This window comes from Sander lucioperca, chromosome 14 (genome assembly GCF_008315115.2).
Source record: "Sander lucioperca isolate FBNREF2018 chromosome 14, SLUC_FBN_1.2, whole genome shotgun sequence".
Classification (NCBI taxonomy): domain Eukaryota; kingdom Metazoa; phylum Chordata; class Actinopteri; order Perciformes; family Percidae; genus Sander; species Sander lucioperca.
Window position 1 is genome coordinate 10,469,997 of NC_050186.1, and position 22,702 is coordinate 10,492,698.

Here is a 22,702-nt window from a genome sequence, read left to right on the forward strand (position 1 = left end):
GAAAAGCTCTGTTTTGATCTCCTGACTGAGCCGAGGAAGTGATGAATAGAGTGTGAAATGTGAAACCTGAGTGGCGTTACCTCACCGCCGACCTGTGGCTAAAGTAACTGACCTAATACAATAACAGCGAGGCAGAATCACGTGTGGATAGCCTTTTTAAATGGCTATTCCTTGTTGCGTTTGTTCGGATGTGAGTTTTCATGTGTTTGAAATCATGTGCAGCTGCAGCAAACTGTTTACAGATCAGCGCCTTCATTTATTTATCACGTAGGAAGTATGCCTGTTATAATGCATCGTTGGCTTTGAATGTTCTCTCCCCAGCTCTACTTCATCATTTAGTTGAGCTTCTCGGGGCCGAAGGACGCAATCCAACGCTTCAGAGCAAAACATCTTCGTCTATTGGCCAGATTTTCATTTTTGTTCCCAGAGGATGTTTTTTCTTTATCTTCAGGGTTAAAACGTGCCACCACCCGTTCAGCAGCGTCTGAACCATTTAAAATCTCAAATTAAGCAGTGGCAATTTTCATTGTTGAGAGATATTCCCGCACACTGACCATTACACAAGCAATAATTTATTTAGAAAAATACAACGTTTCGGTCGTAGACCTTCATCAGGTAAATTGATTGAAATTTACCTGATGAAGGTGTGTGTGTGTGTGTGTGTGTGTGTGTGTGTGTGTGTGCGTGTGTGTGTGTGTGCGTGTGTGTGTGTGTGCGTGTGTGTGTGTGTGCGTGTCTGTGTGTGTGTGTGTCTGTGTGTCTGCGTGTGTCTGTGTGTGTGTGTATGTGTGTGTGTGTCTGTGTCTGTGTGTGTCTGTGCGTGTGTGTCTGTGTCTGTGTGTGTCTGTGCGTGTGTGTCTGTGTGTGTCTGTGTGTGTCTGTGCGTGTGTGTGTGCGTGTGTCTGTGTCTGTGAGTGTGTGTGTGTCTGTGCGTGTGTCTGTGTGTGTGTGTCTGTGTGTGTGTGTCTGTGCGTGTGTCTGTGTGTGTGTGTGTGTCTGTGCATGTGTCTGTGTGTCTGTCTGTGTGTCTCTGTGCGTGTGTGTGTGTGTGTCTGCGTGTGTCTGTGTGTGTATGTATGTGTGTGTGTGTGTCTGTGTGTGTGTCTGTGTGTCTGTCTGTGTGTGTCTCTGTGCATGTGTGTGTGTGTGTGTGTGTGTGTGTGTGTGTGTGTGTCTGTGTGTGTCAAAAACGTCTAAAAAAAGTGTTAATTTTCAACAAACAAGTTCATAGGCAATGGAGAGACAACACAAGGGTTAAAAAGAAAAAACGGCTTTTGGGAATCTGTGACGGAGAGATCTTTCACTATTTACCGACAGACCAAAGAGAAAACATATGCTAAAATTAATTGATTCATTATTCTTTTACACAATTCGGCCCTGATTACAGTAGAGGCATTGTTGCTTTTGATTTGTGTGGATGTCGGGAGATGTTAGGAAACCTTTTATGAAACAAACTAAACACATATGTATCTTAATGTATTTCCTCTGGTGTGAGAAACACAGTCTCTGGCTGTGTCTCAAACCGCCTACTTGCACACTTCAAACACTTAGTTTTAAGTATATCGTGTAGATAACGCAAAAAGTCAGAGCACTGAAAGTACCAGGATGATCCCCTAAAAACGGTCAAAAAGTTCAGTGTGGAACGACGGGCGCCATCTTGACTACAAAGCGGAAAGGGGAGGGACCAGGGACGTCGACCGGCAGCTGATTGGTCGAACGCATCACGTGGGTCTGGCTTCTCCTGGATTTCACAACCGAGCATAATGGCGGCTTGTTCAGAATACGATCTCGTATTTTACGAAAATAGTTCACCGAAACGTGTTTCTGAAAACATTTTAAGCGAGAAATGGGCCATGCAGTTGCTGAATCGACAAAAGTCAGTTTAAAAGATTTCCGTCAGATTTTGAGAGGCGCCGAGCCGACCGCTCGTCATTTCCGGTAAGTGTTCCTTTTGGGACAATACTAACCATCCAAAGTGGGCACTACGGCAGTAAGTGGTCAGTGCACATTAGCAGTGCACTGACGAATGAGACACAGCCTCTGTGTTCAGGGGTGAACACACTCATTCATGATGGAGACACAAAACCTTGTTGCCACGGTAATTATGACAGAATGGAAACCTAAGTGCGTCTGTTTGCTGTAAAGAAAAGAAAAAACTGGGGAATGGGGGAAATGACGGTTTCTTTTTTGACAAACTGCGAGTTAGAAACATTAGATTTACAGAAGTGTGCTGTGTGTGTCATCGCAGGGTTGCTCTTCTCTCTTCTAAAAAGCTACAGTAATTCTTGTGTCATGAAGTTATGAGTCATAATGAAAGGCTTCAGCCTAATATTGGGTCATTCCTCTCTAATCGCAGCTCCTGTTAAAGCTGCAACACACCGAAAGAGGCCCAAAGTGAGACTCCCACACGCACAGGTGTTACAGGTAGTCTCAGGCTGAGCAGAACCTGGGTCCCTGCAATCCCACAAAGGTTATCTTGTAAACTGACCTGATATTTAGATTGTTTATTCAATAAATATATATTAATTTGACGGTGTGCGCAAACAGGAATATATAAATTTATTTCAGAAAGGAAATCCAGAAAAAGGACAGTTGCTCAAGCCCCCTTCGATGTCTACTGTATGTAGACATCGAAAACTAGGTTTTTGTTACTGGTTTTTCAAGGCCACTACCGATTATTAGTAGTTAATGAAACCGATAACTGATATGTGGACCACTATGCATGTACAGTTAAAATGAAAATCTTTAAAGGTGCTCTAAGCGATATCACTTTGGGTTACAACATTTTTTGTCACATCCAGCAAACATCTCCTCACTATCTGCTAGCTGCCTGTCCCCTGAACACACTGTAAAAAACATCTCCTCACTATCTGCTAGCTGCCTGTCCCCTGAACACACTGTAAAAAACATCTCCTCACTATCTGCTAGCTGCCTGTCCCCTGAACACACTGTAAAAAACATCTCCTCACTATCTGCTAGCTGCCTGTCCACAAACGGCAACAAAAACAAACTGTGCCAACCTGCACCACCAAACATAACAAACAGTGTTCCTGCCAATAACCGACAAGAAGGAGTTGGCGGTGGGGTTTGGGGGGGTTAGTGCGCGGAAGGGAGGGGACGGGATGAGGAGGAGGGAGGGGCGAGGAAGCCTCGTTTTGTTTGAAAATACTTCGATCGTCAACAAGAAGCGACATCACCCAACATCACTTAGAGTACCTTTAAGTCAAAATTAAGAGTTTGGATTTGTTACAAACTTCAACACAAAACTTTGTTTAATGCTTTAAGCAATTATTTCATAAATTAGAAACTTTGAACATAATCCCCAGTAACAGAGAGTCAGATAGTGTTGTGGGCGGGACATTAAGTCAGACTCACCGGCAATTTCCACTGGATGCGTAACGTCTGTGGACCGGCTCCGCTGCAGAACGGCTGCGTGCTCCGCCGTCCGTCCATACCCACCAGGTCCGGATTTGTTGCGGCACGGCTGCGGCCATGACTGACAGCTGTAGTCACGAGGACCCACGAGATCTCACGAATTCACGTAGAATAGAACCACAAAACCAACAACAGTTAGTTTCCATCCAGAGGAGTAGAGGGGAAACTACCCTGAGCTGTGTTTTCAAGGTGTAGTGCAGGGAGATATGATCCGCCGTGAGCACGGTGGATTTTATTTTGAAAATTAACCAGATTTTTATTTTGTTTCTGTGCTCGACTTCCTGTCCCGCGCTATCTGCCGTGTGCTGAATTGCTGCGGAGCTCTCTGGCGTCCGGCAAAAATAGAAGTTCTGCGTATCTGCTCCGGAGGGCTGGGACCCCCGGAGCTGGGACGGAGTCGGGACGCAGACGTTCTGCAGTCAGTGGAAATACACACACTGACTTTAATGGAAACCTAATGACTCCGTCGACGTTCCGGAGACGTTCCGCATCCAGTGGAAATTGCCGGTCAGTGGTGAGTGAAACCGAAGCAGAGGGACAGACACAGAGCTGGAGCCGAGCCAAAGTAGAACCATTTTTAATTCATTAACTTTATCGGTTTTTTTAGGCAAATAAAACACAGATACAGATCATCTGCAAACTGCCAAAAAACGGGCCGATAATCGGTCAATCCCTAACAAAAACCAAACTGATTGGAAAAATGAACACTTGAACAAACATCAGCGTGATCAGAACTACCTAAAATGACAGAAACTGTCATTGGGAAACATTTATTTTGCGTGTACTTTTTCCAGATGTTTTGGATTCACTTCTACAGTCTATGCATCTGCCCCTGTTTTCAAACCCCCCGAGGATGCAAGTTCAAACTCTGTATAAATAAAGGTCCATTCTTCCCCCATAAACATGCAGAGACTTTTAAAGACTTAATATTCAGCAGCTCTACAGTTTATCAGCACCAACATCCACCCACGGTGGCAGTAAAGTTAGAATAGGTGGAGCTGCTCTCAGAGGGCTCTCCCCAAATAAAAGTGTCCAGCAGTTAATGAGTGTGAGTCAGAAACAGCTTTTTGAAAACGGTAGCGTCTCTATGACAACAGAGGAAAACCCTTGCCAACATCAACACTGTCCAGCCAACCCACTGGTGTCTCACACCAGTCAACAACATCATGCTCAGACCGGCAGCTTCACAACTAATGTGAGTAGTCAGGTCACCGCTGGCGTTCTCGTTTCTGGTTAAAATCTAAATGCAGACCGAGAGAAAAACGATGAGGCAACAACTGGAAGTGTTTTGAGCTCCGGAGAGTTATTTCCACCTCCCAGCAGTATTTTAGTCTGATGTTTATTCACCTAACATTTCTAAGAGGGGCTGAAGTAAGAGCTGGCAAATATTAAACACTTGTGAATTACCCAACGTGACAGAGAAACACAGAGGAAGATGTGAGGGAGGGAGCACGAATAAAAGATGAGGATAAAATGAGACGTTTGTTGCTGTCACATCATGACGTGTCTTCACCCCAGCAGTGAATAGTAGCGTCATGCTCTGCACTACACGCTCAACACGCAGGCCCGTAGCCTGTCTAGTGGACCTTTTTTGCAGTTTTTCCCTCATTTTGTATTTAATTATGAGGTTAAAATACGTAATTTTGGTGACTTTATGTACTCATTTGTGCTGGATTAGCTTGTCTGCTGGAATCTTAACGAGCACGCTTTTTGATGCACCTAAACCAGGGGTTACCAACACGGTGCCCGTGGGCACCAGGTAGCCCCCAAGGACCACATGAGTAGCCCTCAGGCCTGTTCTAAAAATGAAAATTGAATATTGACATTATCTGTTTCCCACCTTGTTAAGTCATTGATTATTGATAATTATTGTGAGAAATCATTAACGTGATCAGTGTCTTCACATAGATGACTATCATTAATCATTAATAATCATAAACTAAAGGCAAACTGAGCAAATTTGTTAATTTAGAAGAGTGTATCAAACTCGTAGCCCTTCGTATGACTCAGTACTCATGAAGTAGCTCTCAGTTTCTAAAAGGTTGGTGACCCCTGCCCTAAACTATTTACTACAATGTAGAGGGTGACATTTTTCAGGACTCCTGCGGGTCACGGTATTCCCGGTATGGGAGTCAATTTCACTGTTGGTAACGTGATAGGGAAGGAATAGAGCATGGAAATCAGCGGGAGTGGGACGGAGCTGGAGATTAAATAAAAAAAAATGACGCTGCAATGCGGTGAGTGCGCCCAAAGATTGCGAGGCATTTCGTTTTAGAACGAGGCAACCTCAGTGATTTGACTGTGATTAACCAAACATGCTACAGGGGCACGACAGAGACTGATAACTTTAGACAACGTAGGGAAGGAAACGGGAGCGGGACGGGATTTAGGAGTCTTTCTCTCGGGATTTTGCAGGACAGGGTTTTTTTTGGGGGGTGGGGGTGGGCAGTCACGTGATCGGGATATGACGGGAGTATTTTCATGGGCTCGGGATGGAATGGGAGCGACAATTGACTGCCGTGTCACCCTCTACTACAATGTTGTCAAATTGCTTACCAAGATCATTTACCCCCTTTTTTAGTCCATGCACACACGAATCAAACATTTTGCACTGAGTGCATAAAGTTAGTTGTGTGGATTGTTGATATGTTAGACGTTACAGCAGTGGGTCTCCAACAAGTAGCTCGTGAGCTACCGGTAGCTCGCGAGCAGGTTTCCAGCAGCTCGCAGATAGGTTGACAAACTGAGACACAAAATTACGACGATATTATAAGTGAGGTAGCTCACTTTATGGGCCATTGAGGTGTAAAGTGGTAATGTTTTCTTGGACCCTGATGGGAATGTTTTCAGTGATGTAGCCAACTACAGTATGTGGCCCACAAAAAGTGTCTTTCGCACCACCTGAACCCCCCCCCCCCCGTCTACGGACCTCCGCTCTAAATAACTGAAAAAGAAAAGCCACTAGACCAACAGTCGCAGGTGATAAAGATCACAGATTTGGTATATGTAGAAATGTAAATGAAAGCGTTTTTGACGTTGCAGAGATGCTTTGGTTGCTGTCCGTTAGTCTGTCAGAATGTCGTCGTTGCTACCGCATTGCATTGTGGGATACTTATGCGGGCGTAGTGTCCAGCGTTTGCATACTGTAATACTTCACCAGAAATAGTATGCTATTCAGCTACTATTGGTTTCATACTAAGATACTGTTTTAACCTACTAAATAGCATGTTAGTATGGAATTTCGGACGCAACCTATGTCTCAGTTTAAGGCTACATTTACATTGCTACGTTTTGGTTTTTAGGCAGAAAATTTGGCGTCTGTAAGTGCTGCTGAAGTGGAGATTTCTGGCTCAGAGTCTAAGAACAAAACCTTTGTAGATATGGATTGTAAAACTCAGACATTTTGAAGACACTACAACACGTCAACATTTTTAACTAATAGATATGAAAACATGAAACTTCCCCAGTGGATTACTTACATTAACACAATTATTTTTTTGTATTGCAAGTTTCCTGAAATGTTCATGTTTTTTTTTACCTGAAGTGTCTCGCCTTAAATAATTCACCCAGCCAGGTCAATGACCACATTTTGACCGTTTACCTTTTTCTTATCTGGTCTGTATAGACACACAGCTGCAGACACACAGCTGCGTCTCCCCTTGTAAAAGGTCGGTTATTTAGGGAGCTGATAGTCCGGGAGGTCAGCGGTGATAGTTGCTTTTCTGCCTCTTATCTGTGCGTAAACATTTCCCAGGTGACAGCGGTCCCTAAGTGACCATTTTAAATCAGAAATGGGTCAGATAAGACCCTTCAACCCCCTTCACATTCTAAGTGGATTAGATAAGTTATAATATCTATAATATTAAACTAGAGAAGATATAATACTCTCCAAGGGTCTGTTTTGAAGTTTCTTACTATTCGCAGCCTTTCTTGACATTTTTAGAGAAAATGGAAGCAAAGTATAGTATGTAACCCCATAATACATTGTATATTCCTTATATATTATTTTGTCATTCTTTTTTTTTATCTCATTCTCCTTTCAGGTAAATATATAAAGTGACTGGCGAAGTGTTGGTCTGGTAGGTGGGTGGGTGGGTGTGTTTCTGATTGTTTGTATTTTGTTGTTTGATACTCTGAACATCTTTAAAGTGCTCATATTATGCTCATTTTCAGGTTCATACTTGTATTTTGGGCTTCTACTAGAACATGTTTACATGCTTTAATGTTCAAAAAACACTATTTTTCTCATACTGTCTGTCTGAATATACCTGTATTCCCCTGCTGTCTGAGACACACTGTTTTAGCGCCTGTCTCTTTAAGCCCCCCTCCCAAAAAAAAGCCCACTCCGCTCTGATTGGTCAGCATCGTTTACAGGTCTTCAGCATCTGCGTTGCTTATTTGTTTTCAAGTCATAGTCTTTATATCATCTTAAAAATCCATTTGGAGGTATTCATTCTTAGAAAAGCTGAAGTGAAGATAAAGAAGATAATAATAAATAGTTATTGTCTGTTCAAACAGAACATTTTCTTGCATCGTCTGCGCCAACAATCAACAGATAACAAATAATTCTGTATTTTCCAAGAACAGATTTCCAGAAATGATCATCCATATGTTGAAACAAGATAATGGCAATTTTAATTTATTTAAAGTGCTCATATTATGCTCCTTTTGTATTTAGAGGTTATATCAGAATAGGTTTACATGGTTTAATTTTCAAAAAACACCATATTTTTGTTGTACTGCACATTGCTGCAGCTCCTCTTTTCACCCTGTGTGTTGAGCTCTCTGTTTTAGCTACAGAGTGAGACCTCTCACTTCTGTTCTATCTTTGTTGGGAGTCGCACATGCTCAGTCCCTATGTAAGGACTACTAGCCAGTCAGACGCAGAGTATGAGGGCGTGCCCTGACAGTAGCTAGGCAAGGACTACTAGCCAGTCAGAAGCAGAGTATGAGGGCCCTGACAGTAGCTACGTAAGGACTACTAGCCAGTCAGAAGCAGAGTATGAGGGCGTGCCCTGACAGTAGCTAGGCAAGGACTACTAGCCAGTCAGAAGCAGAGTATGAGGGCGTGCCACGCTAGCAGCTAGGCGAGCATTATAATGTGTGTTACAAAGTGACGCACTTTCGTCATGGGAGTAAAGCCTGGACTACAATAGATGTTTCAGCGTTTTCTGATTCATTTCCGTTCCCTTCTTCCAGTTCCGGTTGGGTTCGGTTCTGCTGAAGGCCGTCCCGGAGCCGGCGGAGGCAGTGAGAGAGTTCCTGATCCACAGCCTGCAGCAGGGAAACAAACTGGAGCACCTTAACCAAAAACTGGACGAGGAGAACCAAAGACTGAGACAAGAACAGCAACGCATCACTGCAGAGTAAACAAACAACACAGAACAACCAGAACCCGGCAGGGTTGGTGGTGATTTCTATGAGGGGCCATCTGGGACATAATTCACAATTACCTCACACACATACAAGTGAAAATCTCTCACAGCTAAACACTCTCATATACGCTACTGAAACGCTCTCATCTACTTTATTGAAACGCTAGGATTTTACTTTCAGTGGTGCATTTAACAGCATTTTAGTAGTGTATGATTTCCACATCGGAAGCGTCCGAAGTTTCATGAATTTATGAAAGTTTGGAGACATTTTTAGAAATTGTTATTTACAGTAAAGCAACATACTTTTTTAAAACATATTTTCGCCTGTTAGTTCCTAAAGGGAACATTTGTGTACTATGAATGTCCTCCAGGATATTTTCTGATGAAGAAAGATTTTAAGATTAGCGTGTGTTTGTGTGTTTCTGTATGTTTTAAGACTGAAGCGTTACGTCGAGGGTAAAGAAGCCCTGGAAACAGAGCTGTACTCTCGGTTTGTTTTGGTCCTGAATGAGAAGAAAGCTAAGATCCGAAGTCTACAGGAAGCTGTCACACACCTGCAGGAAACCAGGTAACTACAGACATGTAGTTCTTTACCCCGTCACCATGTGTATATCTCCTTAAAAATTAGCTTTACCGAGAAGTACTTAAACTTTGAATGGTGCAGGTTTTTTTTTAATTGATGCTCAACTGTTTTGCACATAACGTCCTAAAAATATATTCCAGTCATATTTTATTCTCGTATTTTGAGAAAGAGAAAAAATGGATTTTGAAATGTGAATCGGCGCTAAGCTTAAATATATCTACTATTTATTTATTTACATCTATAAATAGTTTTGATGCAAAATATTCACAGGAGATTATTTAACATTTCCATGTTGTCTATTCGTCACACCCCTGGCGTGTTAAAGCGTAACTCTCACCAAAATGCAACCTAGGGTCTTTTTGTGAATGTACCCGAGTCAAACTTTCGTTTTAAAGCATATTTAGGACGGAATCGCTACTTTTAAGATTTACCGTATTTTCGTTTTTGGGTCAAATGGCCTTTTGAATGGGAGAGCTAGGGGCACTTTTATGCTAGCCTCAAAATAGCTATTTTTAAAACACTAAGAAGGCTGGACACAACATGGAGATCACCAGGGGCTCTAATTTATACTGTTTATTGATCCCAAGTGGGGAAATTACAATTTACACTCTGTTTGTTAGAAATCACTACACACAGGCCTGAAATAGGACCTATTCAGGCACAAATGGAGAGATGTGAGTGGGCTGCCAGTGCTGGACCAGCGCCCTGAGCGGTTGGGGGGGTGGGGGGGTACAGTGCCCAGGAGGTGAACTGGCATCTCTCCAGCTACCAATCCACACTCTGTACTTTGGTCCGTACTGTGACTTGAACCTGCGACCCTCTGGTTCCCAACCCAGCTCCATACCCAACTCCCTACGGACTGAGCTACTGCCACCCCCACCTACACCTTAACCAAAGCATTGACAACATCACTGTAGCTGTTGTTGTTGACGCTATCCGCCATCTCGCCAGTCAAAAAGAGTCGATCTCCAAATGCAACACAACAGGGAGGAGAGTAAAGATGGAAAGCTCCTAAAGCTTAGTTCCATATAAATGCACGGATAATTAGTTGTTTAGTCGTTAGTGAAAAACAATATCGACCTTGTAGTTGAAAAAGGAGCCTCATACTAGAATGACATTTCCTCCTCTGGAGTCCGTTCATTCGCACTCGGAGATCGACACTATGGTGAAAGTCTCATGTTGTGTCGAGCCTTCTTAGTGTTTTAAAAATAGCTATTTTGATGCGATCATAGTAGTGCCCCGAGCACTCCCATTCAAAACACCATTTGACCGAAAAACGAAAATACGGTCAATCTTAAAAGTGGCGTTTATGTTATGTTAGTTATGCTTTTTTAAATCAAAATCTTTTTATTTAGTTTTCAGTATAACAACATAAAAAACTGTCAATTTGTTAAAGACAGGTTATATGAAAGGAATAAATAAAAAATAGTGTATGCCACATACTGTATATAAAAACCAAAAACAATAAAAAAAGATAAAAATTCTCAAAATACTCCCTCCCAAATCACTGCCAGTGAGCATATGTCAGTATCAGCCTGTCACAATGATAATCCACGATAAGTGAATGGATAGACTGTAATTCCATTAACCTGTGCTTGATTAATAAGTATTTATAAAGCCTGGAATGAGTTCAGAAAAGGTCCCCATGCTTTCCGAAACCTTGCGTTTGAATGCTGAAGTGAGAACTTCATTTTTCCACGCTTTAGGCAGGACATAATATCTGTCAGCCATTGTGTGCCTAAATATGCTTTTAAACTTTTGACTCTGGTACATTCACAAAAAGACCCTAGGTTGCATTTTGGCGAGAGTTACGCTTTAAGGTCACAAGCAATAAAGTAACATTTAAAAAAAGGAGAAGAAAAACTACTCATCTTTTATAGAAATGTTTCAACACATAAATGTACGTTTGAAAACGTTTCTAATCTAGTTGCTCAAGAAGTTGCTCAAGACTCTGACGCTGGTTCCTGTGATTCGCAGCAATTCTGTGATTCATCTCTTTTATTGTAAAAGTCATGATATTTAATTACTGTTTTATTCATTTTAGGAAAGTTTGGTGGTTATTTTTTAAACTACTGTGTTTTAATATTTGTAAAACTGAAATGAATGTGGTCTGTGTTGTAGTTCGGAGGGTAAGAAAAAGGAGGATTCAGTCAAATCGGACCGGACGGCCAGTCAGGAAGAGGATGACTACGCAGGAAGTACCGATGAGGAGCCGGAGGAAGTGAAGTCGACTGCAGCAGCTTCCACGTCATCGACCCGGGGTAAGCCTGCTCTCCATGACGCATCGCAGACTCCTGCGTCTGTTCGTTTGCATCATCTGACCTCCGTTATAACCCCTTAAATGTGAATCGTCAAAGCAAACTAGTTCCTCTGTATCAAACAGACTTCTTTACCTTTTAGTTCAGTTTTTCTCCTCATGTTTATGACCTTATTTTCATTTTAATATATTGAAAAACAATCCACTGAATGCTCAGTTTTTCCTCTTCTTTCTGGTAAAACTAGGGCTGGGTATCGGTCCAATTCTTTTTGCGATTCCAATACCGTGACTTTGATACCGGTTCCTAAACGATTGTTTATTCGACACCCATTTTATAAAATCCATTTTAACAAAAAGAAATGACAACATCACACATTACGGCAGAAATCTTTTTATTTATGTTTCAGCTCCTACTACGTGAGCCCCGTCTCTGTGTAACGTTAGACAGCCAATCACAATCTTTATTAGATCTTGCTAGAAGCATGCTGCATGCTGATTGGCTCACTGCAGTGATGCGATTTACTCATTAGGTATTGGAATTGGGTATTTAATGACAAGGCATTTTTCCGATACTCAATACTTTAAGAGGAATTCGGTCGGTGCCTAAAAAAAGTATTGAATTCGGTACCCAGCCCTCCTTAAAACCCTGGTTGGTTTTGGAAGTTTGTTTCAATAAATACTGAACGATTTAATTTCCTGAGCTTGTTTTAATATAATATAACAGTATTATTTTACATGTTGTGGTTAAACATGTCTTCTTACTTACTGTACACAGGTACGTAGGATTACACAAAGTCACGCTGGCTGTCTCTCTTTGTGTCAACATTGTATTTTTCTGATTTAAGGAGTAATAAAAAGAGATATCTAAAATCCCCTCTGTAAAAACTTTGACTTGGCTATGTCAACAAAATGAAAAAAAGAATTTTGAACCATGCAACAAAATTAACTCCCGGTCTGTTTTGCCTTTTTTATGGCAATAAAGTATAGTATCACCCAATTATATTGTGCACCTTCTAGCCAACTTCATTCCAACTTATTACCAATAGTTTTACACTTACATTTCTTGTTTTTAATTTATGGCTAATAAGCCACATTTACTGTACATTAAATTATACCTTATTTTGGAGTAAAATAGGCAGAAACTATGAATTATTTTCACTGTAGTGAAGATCAGATGAATATATGTTGATGGATTATCACAGACTGGTATATGTCAACGTTTAGTCAGTTTGAAAACATTTTTTTATTTTGAATGGCAGAACATATTTCCGATAAAGAAACTTTAACAACCCAAGGGTTAACTTCAGCATATATTTAAAAAGATACGGCGTCAGTTGCATGTTTAGACGTAACATTTTAGATATTGGGGAAGTTTCATGCTGATATCTGTTTAAATATTAACCTATCAGGGTTCAACAATAAGGATAGCAAATAAAACACCGCGTCGGGCAAGTCAATATAACAATATAAAAATATAAAAATATAAAAATATAAAAATATAAAAATATAAAAACCCATGATTCTGGCGTCGTATCTTAATCACATGATTTGAACGTGCCGTTGGCCAATCAACAACTGAGTTGGCGCTCGATGCTGGTGACGTTTTTTTTTTTTTTGTACACTTTTGATGCTTTCATTTGACTTTTTTTCCCAAATTATTTTTGACGTTTTTGTTTACATGTATTACGCTTTTGACAGGTTTTTTTTCCTCTGAAGTTTGACATTTTTTCAATATTTTTTCGACGTTTTTTTAGACTTTTTTTGTTTACATTTCTGACGTTTTTCTCCTGTTTTTGACGGGTTTTTTCCTCCGAAGTTTGACATTTTTTACATATTTTTTTATGTTTTTTTGTTTACATTTTTAACACATTTTGACAAGGTTTTTTCCCGGGGGGTTTTCGACATTTTTCCTCGAAAAAAAAAGATTCTATAGAGGCCAATAAAAATTGACTTCAGGCAAGTAGATTTTCTTTTTTTACTTGCCATACCAAACAAGTGATTTCAAAACCTTAGCGTTGAGACTATTTCCCTGTAGCGTCTTGCCTTTAAATGACGAAGTGCATAAATTCTACATGAACAAAATGTTTTAGCTTCTCAGAAAGATTGATGGAGAAAACCCTGAATGCAGAAATCCTATTTTGGAACCGAGACTCTCTACCCGGTTGATTTTGGGATTGAGCCTCTTTGATGTTTCTCTTGGCTGTTTTAAGGATGTTCACAAAGGGTTTTGAGACCAGAAAAGAGCAATTTTTAAGACTTGAATCCCATTTAAATTCTACAACATCCCACTTCACTGATGAGTTCCTCCCCTCTGGTTAAAGTGCTGCACAAGTAAAAGTGTAAACTCCCCAAAATTGCGACACAATTTCCAGCTCTTTCAACATTCCTTAGAAGGGGAACTTTTCCTGAACATTAGTGACCTTGTCTCCATTATCCTACGTCTACGTCAACTTTAAACGCATCATCTACAGAAAGTACATTTGAACGTGTAGGTCAACATTATATTCAAAATAAGTAGGCAGAAAATCACACAAGTTGCAGGTGTTCCGCCTTTCACGGCTGATGGAAAACACCTGCTGTGACATCACTGACCACAAATACTAACACCATAATAATTTGTGCCACAAACGTCGTCCAAGTATTTTCACATTAAATGTTTTTTTTTTCTTCAACCTGGGTCTTAGTGATTGATGGGAACAATAATCTTTGAAACTGGTCCAGTTTGAAGCGAGACGAAACAAGCTGCAATGTAACGTTAACAGGCAAATGTTCAGCGTCAGTTCCCGTCTACTAAAAGTTCTGTTTTTGCAGCTGACGGGCTCAGATTATTATTCTAAGTGTCTGACAACATTATGGAAAGGATCCCTACAGAGATAGACCTTTTGTTAAAGAGTAAGATCCTTTTTGTTTAACCAGAAACTGCTCCGAAATCACCATCACCAAACCCACCAGACTCCATGTAAATAATCTGCACTTTTATCATCGTAAAACACACTTCATTCAAAGTCGACAGAAACTAAATAAAACTATCAAAAGCCGTCTTGGTTCATCTTTCCACTGTTCCAACAATCACCACTCTGGTTTGGTTGAAATAAACCCTTAATTCACCCATTTACATGTGAAGATATGCTGGCTCTATACACGCTAAAAGTAATGATTATTTACATGGAGTCTGGTGGGTTTGGTGATGGTGATTTTGGGGCTTTCCTGTTAAACAAATCTGAGTCTGTCAGTGGCAAAACCAGGACTTTTAGAGGACACTAACTGATACTGTTCAATTTCAAATATTTTTTTAGTCACTTAAACACCAATGCATGGGAAAATAGCATCCAGGTTGAAAAAAACAACTTGAAATTACCCTTTTTAAAAATCACATTTTGTAAAATATAACCATGAATATGATTTATTCCGGGAGCTGTTGTCACGGGAGCCGAGTGTGTTTGCACCATCGCTGACTCTCTGTGTGTTATTCGTACCCAGAAAGTAACCATGACATAACTGAGGAGTTATGTAATGCAGAGTCCTGGGCCTCCGTTAGCCCACTTCCCAAAACACCTTAAAATACATGCAGCTTCATAACTTTGACGTTCCACTTCATCAGCCAGACGGGCCGTGGGGGAGAATGAATGGCTCCGCAGCAGGAGGGCGGAGGGATGGATGTAGGTGTGTGTTACAACATCAGTTACCTATCATGTACAGATGTACCTCTCAGGGAGCCAAACGGAGCTGTGAGATGGGCTTTTAGGGGAGTGTTAACGCCCCTTGATTTTTCCACCGCAGACAGTGACCCAATTTTTTTTTTTAATGCTTTTTGTCACTCTTTTCCACTTTCTCACACACGTTCAAACGACCGCAGCCAGGTTGGGTTCTCCAAGGCTTTATTTTTTTTTAAATTTTTCATGTCCAGACTAAAAAATATCAAATATCGGAGGATTTTTGTCACTTTTTTGTCACTTTTTGTTTTTGCTTTCTTCCACTTTCTCACACACGTTCAAACAACCGCAGCCAGGTTGGGTTCATCAAGGCTTTTTTTCAAAATTGTTATGTCCAGACTCAAAAATATCAAATATCGGATGAATTTTTGTCGCTTTTTTGTCACTTTTTGTTTTTTCTTTTTTCCACTTTCTCATACATGTCAAAGTTTTTAGTTTTTTTTTTTCCCCCTCATGTCCAGACTAAAAAATATCAAATATCTATCATAATATAATATCAATAAATAGCTTTTTTGTCACTTTTTGATCCCTTTTTTTGTAAATATTTGTAGCTTTTTTCCACTTTGTCACACATGTTCAAACAACCGCAGCCAGGTTGGGTTCATCAAGATTGTTATTTCCAGACTCGAAAATATATAATATCGGATGGGTTTTGTCGGTTTTTTTCACTTTTTGTCACTTTTTTGTCACTTTTTTTTTTGCTTTTATTCCACTTTCTCATACACGTTATATGACAAATATAAATATCTGATGGATTTTGTCCCTTTTTGTCGCTTTTTTCGAAGTGACAACTTTATTGATTATTAAAATATTGATTAGAGCAGCTCTACGTTCTTCAACAATATATCCAAAAGTACACAAATGTACATCTCATGGAGCTGAGCAGAGCTGTGAGACAGGTTTTTAGGGGGATTTTTCTCCCCTCCTTTCAGCTGTTAACGCCCCTGATTTTTCCACTTTCTCACACATGTTGAATCGGCCGCAGCCAGGTTGGGTTCATCAAGGCTTTTTTTCAAAATTGTTTGATTCGTCAAGGCTCTTTTCAGCGACGTATGTGTCCCCATTGTTCGGGTCTTTCCCTCCATCTGATGAGGGAAAGCTCCCCAGGATTGTGTTGTTGCTGTTGCCACGAGCGACAGTGACTCAGACGGCCGCGTGTTGCCAGTTCGTGCCGACTGAAGGAAGAGAGGCGAGGTTACAGGAAGTTCTGGGTTTCAGTTTGTGTGTGCATGGCTTTGTTTTGTGTGGTGTATGTGTGGAGAGCGTTGGTTGCTGCTGGTCAGAGAGGCTTTACCGAAATATCCACACAACAAAACATGAACGTGCGTGTGTATAGAAACCTTTTAATGGTTCCACCCAGTTAAAAGTCAGGGGAAACTCATTTCTTGGTACTTTGTATTTCTGTGTGTAAGTGTCCTAGCGATATGTGCACGACTGTCACAACTGCACACACAACGCGTTCTCATGAACGGGTTCGTATGATATCGTACAAAAACTTGCACACCAATTCGTATGATATCTTAAGCCTACTACACACCGAGCCGATAATCGGCCGTTGGACAGTCTGGGAGGTCGGTGACTCGAGTCTGTTCGGTGTGTTCCGTGCCGTCGTCCGTCCGAGGGGCCGTCGTCCTTCATTTTGGCCGATTTGACATGTTGAATCGGCGGGGCGGGCACTGCCGGCAGTCAAACTCAATGACCCATCTGATTGGTGGAGAGCTAACCAGGAAACGGGGAGCGGGATGAGCGTGACTAGAGTCTCTCAAAATCTGATAAATCTTTTAAACTGACCTTTGTTGATCTGAGATGAAGACAGATTCAGCAACTGCACGGCCTATTTCTCTCTTCAAATGTTTTCAGAAACACGTTTCGGTGAACTATTTTAGTCCAACATGAGATCGTATTCTGAACGAGCCGCCATGACAGTCTGGCTTTAAATTTCCTGAGAAACCAGACCCATGTAATGCTAACAACATTAGTAATTAAACAATTAAACTTAAACAGCTAATGGAAGTCCAAACTGCCTGAGAGCTTCTCCTGTACTATACGGTAATTCCTCTACTATGAGACAGTAAGTCTCGTGGTTATGACCCAATCGTTAGTCTATTTTTATAAAAACGTCTGCTACGGAGCCATAACGTGAGGTACAAGGTAATGGAGCCTTTTATACATTGTTGTGTTTCTTTAGAAATAAACAATGGAGAAATAGAGTCTTTAAACTCTTCAGATGTAAAGTTATTCTCTGTCAAAGTGACGTCAAAATGAATGGCAGTCAGTGGGATGCTAACGGGAGGTGATGGCTTGGTAGCATCAAAATGGCGCCATAGGAGGTTAGAGCTCTGAAGCGAAGCTTACCCCCTGTATACAGCACACAAGCTTTTATGCGCATGCTCCACCTCTTCTTCTCCGTTTTGGGGAATTTCTGAAGCAGAAACAGCGCCACCTACAGGCCTGGTATTCCAGGCTATTTGATATTTCAAGTAGCGTGTTGAGTCATTCACAAATGGATCCGTTTGGACGCTAATATTCTTGAAACGCTGCCAGGGAAGATGAGGGGGAAAAAAAGATAGTTTTGGTACGTGTGGACGTGGCCTTAAACTACACAGAAAACGATCGAAGGGGAAAAGAATCACCAGCTGCCTGCTCTGTAACGGTCTGAGTGTTGAGTCAAGTCTTTGAGTTTTACAGACAGCTTTTACAGACTCCTGTCAGTTTATTCACAGAAACCAGGGAAGACGATGTGGAAACCAGTCGTCGAATTGAACAGAGAGAGAGAGATTCTGTACGTCAGTGGTGATTGATATAAGCAAGCCTATTTGTTGAGGATGTTTCCACATCTATCACCGTCCTCCCACTGCCCTTTGATCCCCGGAGAATGCTCTGATTTGGGGGGTGGAGGTCGGAGCCGTCTGCCTCTCTGTTGTTCCGTAAACTCGCCCTGCTGTCCTCGCGGTACATGACAGGGGAGAGGTGGGGAAAGCCAGCGGTGGAAGAGGTATTCAGATCCTTTACTGCAGTAAAAGTACTAATACCACACTGTAAACGTACTCTGTTACAAGTAAAAGTCCTGCATTTAAAATGTAACTTCAGTAAAAGTCTGTAAGTATCTTCAGGAACATGTAGTTAAAGAATTGAAAGTAAAGAAGAATCTTCCCAGTTTAGGAAGTGTAAATTATCCAAACAGGTCAATCACCTCTCTTTCTCTTTCTCCTTCTTTCTTTCTTTCTTTCTTTCTTTCTTTCTTTCTTTCTTTCTGTCTTTGTTTCTTTGTTTCTTTCTTTCTTTGTTTCTTTCTTTCTTTCTTTCTGTCTTTGTTTCTTTCTTTCTTTCTGTCTTTCTTTCTCTTTCTTTCTGTCTTTCTTTATTTCTGTCTCTTTCTTTCTCTTTCTTTCTTTCTGTCTGTCTCTTTCTTTCTTTTTCTTTGTCTTTCTTTCTCTTTCTTTCTGTCTTTCTTTATTTCTGTGTCTCTTTCTTTCTCTTTCTCTTTCTTTCTTTCTTTCTTTCTGTCTCTTTCTTTCTTTCTTTCTTTCTTTCTTTCTGTCTCTTTCTTTCTTTCTCTCTTTCTGTCTTTTTTCTTTTTCTTTCTTTCTGTCTCTTTTTCTTTCTCTTTCTTTCTGTCTCTTTCTTTCTTTCTTAGATAGATGGATAGATGTATATATAGTTATATAGATAGATAGATAGATAGATGGATAGACGGACGGATGGATGGATGGATAGATAGACGCTATGGATGCACAATTCAGAAAATGTCACGATTCGATATCGATTTTCAGGCTCTAGATTCCATTCAAAATCGATTTTAAAAACAGTTTGTAAATGTAGTTACTTTCCCCTTTTTTTTTTTTTTAAATAAAAAATATGAATAGATTTTTGGAGTTCTATGAATCAATTTTGAATCGGTAGAGCTTGAATTGCGATTCGAATGTGAATCGATTTTTTTTTTTTTTTTTGCACACCCCTAATAGACGCGGTATGGCAGTATACACGGAGAAATACATCAACAGATAACATAAAGACACGTGTAGACACATAGAAACACATTTACGACAGCGACACCGGGTCTATACGCAGTCAGCCAGATAGTTTGTTCAGCAGTACTATGGCAGCGAGATCAGAGAATGGAACAGCTTTGCTGGTTTTAAATTCAAGATGAAATCATGGCTGAAATCAACCCAATCATGTTCCCATCACGTAAACCCAAACAGCTAATCTCAACGTTGTGAAGTCCTGTTGCAGTGGTGTCTTAATGTTGTCCTTTTACTGTTGTGTTTAGTGTTTGTATACTCCAGTATTAGGTTTTCCTTCTGACGGAGATGTTATTGACTCGTGTTTTCCTCAGGACGCTCTTCTGCGAGCCCATTGGACGACAGCCTTAAGGACATCCCAGACGTGGCCCCCTGTCGCAAGCGGCGCTTCCGCCAACTCGAGACGCCGGACGCCGAGCCACAGAGCTCCCAGAGGAAGAGGTACACGACTGCATGTAACGCCTTTACCAGAATCAGAATCAGAAAAGGCTTAGGTTTTTGCCCAAAACGAGCCCGCTCCATTTTCCCTTTTCAGTTTCCGGGGGTCCTTCTGCCTCTTCTTCTCCCTCGGGGAAAACACGACCGCGTTGCATTGTGGGATACAGGAGTAAAATGTAGGGTGCATGGTATGTACACTCAAATTAGCTGTGCATTTTGGGTATTTTATAGTGGACTATATAGTGAATGAAATTAACCGCGGAGAACTCGAACAGCACTACAAAATGAGTAGAAAACACACGATGCAGGGACTATTTCCATGAAGGGGAGCGGTTTCGAACACAGTTACTGTTTGTTTTTGACCGTGTGTGAGAAGTAGTTCCTCCTGCTTTGTGGTTTGAGTTCATGCCCGTCTCAGAGCGGTTTACTGCCTCTGCAGCTTGTAAACTGCTCGTAATTTTGCCCTCAGATTTGTTCATTTACCGGGTGTGACCGCTCCAACTCCAATCACACAACAAGACACAAACACATATTTAATCTATTTTAAAATGAACTTTATTGTTGCGATTTAGAGTGAAAATACACCTCCCTTCTTTACTGTCGAACAGAAACTTAAAAGACAGAGAGATGATCTTGTTTATGATATTTTTCCTTTGGCTTTACGTCCTCCCCCGTCCAGAGCCTAACCACGTAGGAGCCCTTGCCATTTCTTCATATATTTGTCACTTTTTCTGACATTTTTTTCGTCTTTTTCAACATGTCATTTGTCGTAATTTTTTTTTTTTTTTAATCAACATTTTGTCTTTTTCTATTTTATTTTTTTTTTCTGTTGATGTTTTGTCATTTTTTTACGATTTTTTTTTTTTTAACCTTATCTTTAACTTTTCTTTACTCATTTATCATTTTTATCAACATTTTGTCGTTCGTTTTTACATTTGTCTTTTTTTTTTACGTTTTTGCCCCTTTTTTGGCATCTTTTCGTAATTGTTATGCCGGTTCTTTCGACCTTTTTGTTCCTTTTTTCTTCATTTGTTTTCTCTTTTTGAACATCTTTTCCCCCTTATCTCTAACTTTTCTTTTACTCATTTGGACTGCCTGCGCCCCCAGCATTCACCTTTTACTGCCTCTGCCACGGGCTGGCCCTGCCCCCATCCTCTCTCTCTCTCTCCCTCTCCCTCCCTCCCTCCCTCCCTCCCTCCTTGAATGGGAAATTAAACATCATAAAGTTTTCCTGTCGGGATCTTCTTTATCTTGAGTTAATTGCCCCCAATCCTCGGCGTCTCTCTTTGGACCCAAACATTAGGACGGTTGGAGGTTGCCCTCAAAATTGCCGTTGAGCTTCACGTGAAATACACACAAAGCTGAAAGCTCATTCACACTGATTGACTGCAACACAATCAGTGACATGAAGGAATGCGGGGCAGTAAAGTGTGTGTTTCACTGAGACCACGCACACACACACACACACACACACACACACACACACACACACACACACACACACACACACACACACACACACACACACACACACACACACACACACAAAAAAATATATATATATATATACACACACATAGACATATGCACGCACACAGACATACACGCACACACATATATATATATATATATATATATATACACGCATACACATGAGCGCACACACACACACACACACACACACACACACACACAAAGACATATTCACGCACACAGACATACATACACACACACACATATATATATATACACATGCACACACAGACACAGACGTTTTGTTTTGCATTGATGTGGTGTCGGAATAAGCAGAAAAGAATTGTTCATGACTGGGAAAATTCGCACTGCATTAACAGTGCTGGGTAGGGTATGGCTTGGCGGAGGGCTTGATGGTGTTTTAAGCCCCCACCGTCAACTTCAAGGCACCTAACCTTAAGTTGACCGGCATGAAATCACCATATGTCAGACTGACCTGCCGGTCGCCGGTCATGGCCGAGTATGTGAAAACCGGCCAATTATATTATTATATATATACAGTGCTGCTCATAAGTATTCATACCCATGCTAAAGTTGACTAAAAAAAGGAATAAAAAAATCATCTTTTGGAAATTGATCTTAATGCCTTAATTAAAAAAATGAGGAAAAATCCGACCTTTTAAGGACACCAATTTTTTTTGTGAATTAATAATGTATTGTAAATAAATAAATGTTCTTCCTTAAAATACAGGGGCCATAATTATATATACCCCTATGTTAAATTCCCATAGAGGAAGGCAGATTTTTATTTTTAAAGGCCAGTTATTTCATGGATCCAGGATACTATGCATCCTGATAAAGTTCCCTTGGCCTTTGGAATTAAAATAGCCCCACATCATCACATACCCTTCACCATACCCCCACATCATCACATACCCTTCACCATACCTAGAGATTGGCATGGTTTTATTTCAGTTAGCCTAATAGCTAACTGAGATAAGATCCATATCAATGCAAATCAAACCAGCTATTAGGCTAACTGAGATAAAACCATGCCAATCTCTAGGTATGGTGAATGGTATGTGATGATGTGGGGGTATGGTGAAGGGTATGTGATGATGTGGTGCTACTTTAATTCCAATGGCCAAGGGAACTTTATCAGGATGCATAGTATCCTGGATCCATGAAATAACTGGCCTTTCAAAATAAAAATCTGCCTTCGTTTCGTTGTTGAAAACAACGACAATAAAGATCTATTCTATTCTAATGTTATGGAAAACTGGACTGGCGTTAAGATCTGAAGCTGGCAGTTTCAAAAAAGACGCCAAGTATGTGAACATGTAAAATGGAGAGGACCAGCAGTGTGAATTTCTTCCAGTGTCCGAGCTGGTTTGTCCGTAGAA

General features: G+C 40.8%; 1 protein-coding gene across 2 annotated transcripts in view; it reads left to right on the plus strand.

Annotated features, from left to right (window-relative positions):
* Positions 1-22,702, plus strand: part of xrcc4 (X-ray repair complementing defective repair in Chinese hamster cells 4) — a 41,026-nt gene that overhangs the window by 7,832 nt on the left and 10,492 nt on the right. For both annotated transcript variants that reach the window (XM_031287927.2, XM_031287928.2), the window contains exons 4-7: positions 8,635-8,801; positions 9,247-9,378; positions 11,515-11,654; positions 19,703-19,829. In XM_031287927.2, coding sequence (XP_031143787.1) covers positions 8,635-8,801; positions 9,247-9,378; positions 11,515-11,654; positions 19,703-19,829 — 566 coding nt within the window. The remainder of the gene's footprint in view (positions 1-8,634; positions 8,802-9,246; positions 9,379-11,514; positions 11,655-19,702; positions 19,830-22,702) is intronic.